The sequence below is a fragment of the Poecilia reticulata genome, linkage group LG10 (genome assembly GCF_000633615.1).
Source record: "Poecilia reticulata strain Guanapo linkage group LG10, Guppy_female_1.0+MT, whole genome shotgun sequence".
Classification (NCBI taxonomy): domain Eukaryota; kingdom Metazoa; phylum Chordata; class Actinopteri; order Cyprinodontiformes; family Poeciliidae; genus Poecilia; species Poecilia reticulata.
Window position 1 is genome coordinate 32008792 of NC_024340.1, and position 2846 is coordinate 32011637.

The following is a 2846-nucleotide window of genomic DNA, read 5'->3' on the forward strand; positions in this document are numbered from 1 at the left end:
ACACAGACACACACACAGAGACACACACACACACACACAGAGAGACACACAGACACACACAGAGACACACACACAGAGACACACAGAGACACACAACCATCAGAAACTGAAAACCTGCTTTATGGACATGAAAACTCCTGAGGTTTTACAGGATTTTTCCCGTTTCTTCAGATTTAGACCCACAATAAACACATTGTGTTTCAATCAGAGACAGAAGCTGCATTTCCATTATAAATGTTTACTAAACTTTGTTAATATTCTGTTAATGTAACTGCAGTGTTTCCATTAAAGAAGAAACAAAATCACATGTGAATAAGTTTGTTCACATGAGTCGTTAGAAAACATGCAGCTCCATCATCCTGCAGCCACTTTTGGGTTATTTTCAGAAATAAACCAAAAACTGCCTTTTTGTCAAAAAACAAACTATTTTTCTAAAATATTTTCATTAAGCACATTTTTTTTCTTCAAGATGTGAAATTGTGAATCTGTTTGTTTAGGAAGGAGGTTCTGCTGCGTCGACCCGTTTTACTCCAGCAGAACCAGTCAGGTCCAGTTAAATAGGATCATCCAGCAAATATTTATATAGATCTATTTTTAAAGAGCTGCTGTTTTTCCTTCTGATTTTAGGATTTGGATTGAAAATGTTTCTTTAGAATTTATTTTGTAAACATGAATTTATTTAAATGTGAAGTTTCCGTCGGAGGAACATCAGTTTTTCCTGCAGCTGGCTGCAGATATGAGCCAGATGAATGTTTCTTCATGATGTCATTAATAATTCCTCACTAATTAAACGTTTTTCCAGTTTCAGGTTTAGACTCGGTGGACCGGTGGATCCGTTTTCCTCTCACCGGTCTCCCCTCTCTGTCCAGGTGCCGAGGAAAATGGCTGCCTCCCTGCGTCTGGTTGCCCTGACGTCTGCACATGCTCAGACAGAGTGGTGCGCTGCAGCAACCGCGGCCTGCACGCGCTGCCCAAGGGCATCCCCAAGGACACCACGGAGCTGTGAGTGGGCCGGAGCAGCCGTGTTTTCACTAAACCGGAGCCGGTCTGGAAACCTGCAGCAGTAATCATGAGTTATTGCTCTGAGGCAGAACCAGAACCACGCAGCAGCAGAGAGCGGCTGCGAAATGGGCCGGGGCTGCTGGGTCAATAGCAGTGATTAGGTATCGATCAGCTTGGAGAAGACACTCCATCATTCTGTCCACATGACCTACTTCTGACCTGAGGAGGACCAGCATGATCCAGGAAACCGTCTGATGGTTCCACCAGGAGTAACTAGAGAAGATTAACATTTTATTTCTGATTGCTTGGCGACGTTTAAATTTAGAAAACTATCAGAGACTCGACTTTGAGACTTGAGTCGAGTTCAAAAAATGACTCCAGACTTTATTATTTTTAGTTAACTGCTAGGACAGGTATTAATGACAGCTACGAACTGTTATTAACCGTTATAAACCGTTATTATGTTATCAACCGTTATGAATCGTTAAGTTATTAACCGTTATAAACCGTTATTAAGTTATCAACCATTATGAATCATTAAGTTATTAACCATTATAAATCGTTAAGTTATTAACCGTTATAAACTGTTATTAAGTTATCAACCATTATTAACCGTTAAGTTATTAACCATTATAAACCGTTATTAAGTTATTAACCATTATAAATCGTTAAGTTATTAACTTAATAACAGTTTATAACGGTTATCAACCATTATTAACCGTTAAGTTATTAACCATTATAAACCGTTAAGTTACTAACCGTTATAAACCGTTATTAAGTTATCAACCATTATGAATCGTTAAGTTATTAACCGTTATAAACCGTTATTAAGTTATTAACCATTATGAATCGTTAAGTAATTAACCGTTATAAACCGTTAAGTTATTAACTGTCAAACGTTACCAAACATTATGAACAGTTAATAACTGTTAATAACCGTCAAAAACGGTTATTAACAGTTATTAACTGATATAAACAGTTATTAACGTTTATGGAGGTTCTGAAGCCAGCAGGTCGTGAAGTCGGTCCATGTAGAGCTGAAATGATCCCAGCTTGTTTCCTGTCAGGTACCTGGAGGGGAACCAGCTGTCGTCGGTTCCGAAGGAGCTGGCCGCCCTGAAGCAGCTCTCCCTGGTGTATGTAACGCCCTCCATGCCACCCCAGCATGCTGCTATGCTCACCGGCCCCCCCTGCTGGCTGGTTGCTGACTCTACTGTGTTTTGACAGGGATTTGAGCAACAACAGCATCAGCACAGTGGCTCCCTTCACCTTCAGCAACATGACCCAGCTGGCCACGCTGTAAGTTACCTGCAGGATCAGGCTGAACTCAGGCTGGCCAACCTGCTGAGAATTTCATTTTCTGGTGACATTTTTGGTTTTTATGTCGTATTAAATAGAAACAACTTCCTGAACTTTGCTTTTTAAATCCAGGCCTAAAACCATTCATACCTTTTACCATTATAACCACATGAGATTATTATGAGATTTTATGCAACAGACCAACATTAAACTTGGTTTTACAATTATTCATCTTCAGCCCCTTTTCTCTGATTCCCCTAAAGGAAATCCAGTCGGCCTTCAGATGTTCTTATTCCTCAGAAAACAGTCAGTTTTGTTTGTTTCCTTCAGGATCCTGAGCTACAACCAGATCCGCTGCATCCCGCTGCACGCCTTCGACGGACTGCGATCGCTGCGCCTGCTGTGAGTCACAACTGATGGAAGAGATCATAGTAGAGTAGAAACAATAGGATAGAAACAATAGAATAGAGTAGAAACAATAGAATAGAATAGAAACAATAGAATAGAATAGAAACAATAGAATAGAATAGAAACAATAGAATAGA

General features: G+C 40.0%; 1 protein-coding gene across 1 annotated transcript in view; it reads left to right on the top strand.

The window, feature by feature from the left end:
- The window catches only part of slit3 (slit homolog 3 (Drosophila)), a 222596-nt gene that overhangs the window by 197231 nt on the left and 22519 nt on the right, over nt 1-2846 (top strand). The window contains 4 exon segments of the mRNA XM_017307210.1: nt 870-1002; nt 2070-2138; nt 2230-2301; nt 2632-2703. Of these exon segments, the coding sequence (XP_017162699.1) occupies nt 870-1002; nt 2070-2138; nt 2230-2301; nt 2632-2703 (346 nt within the window).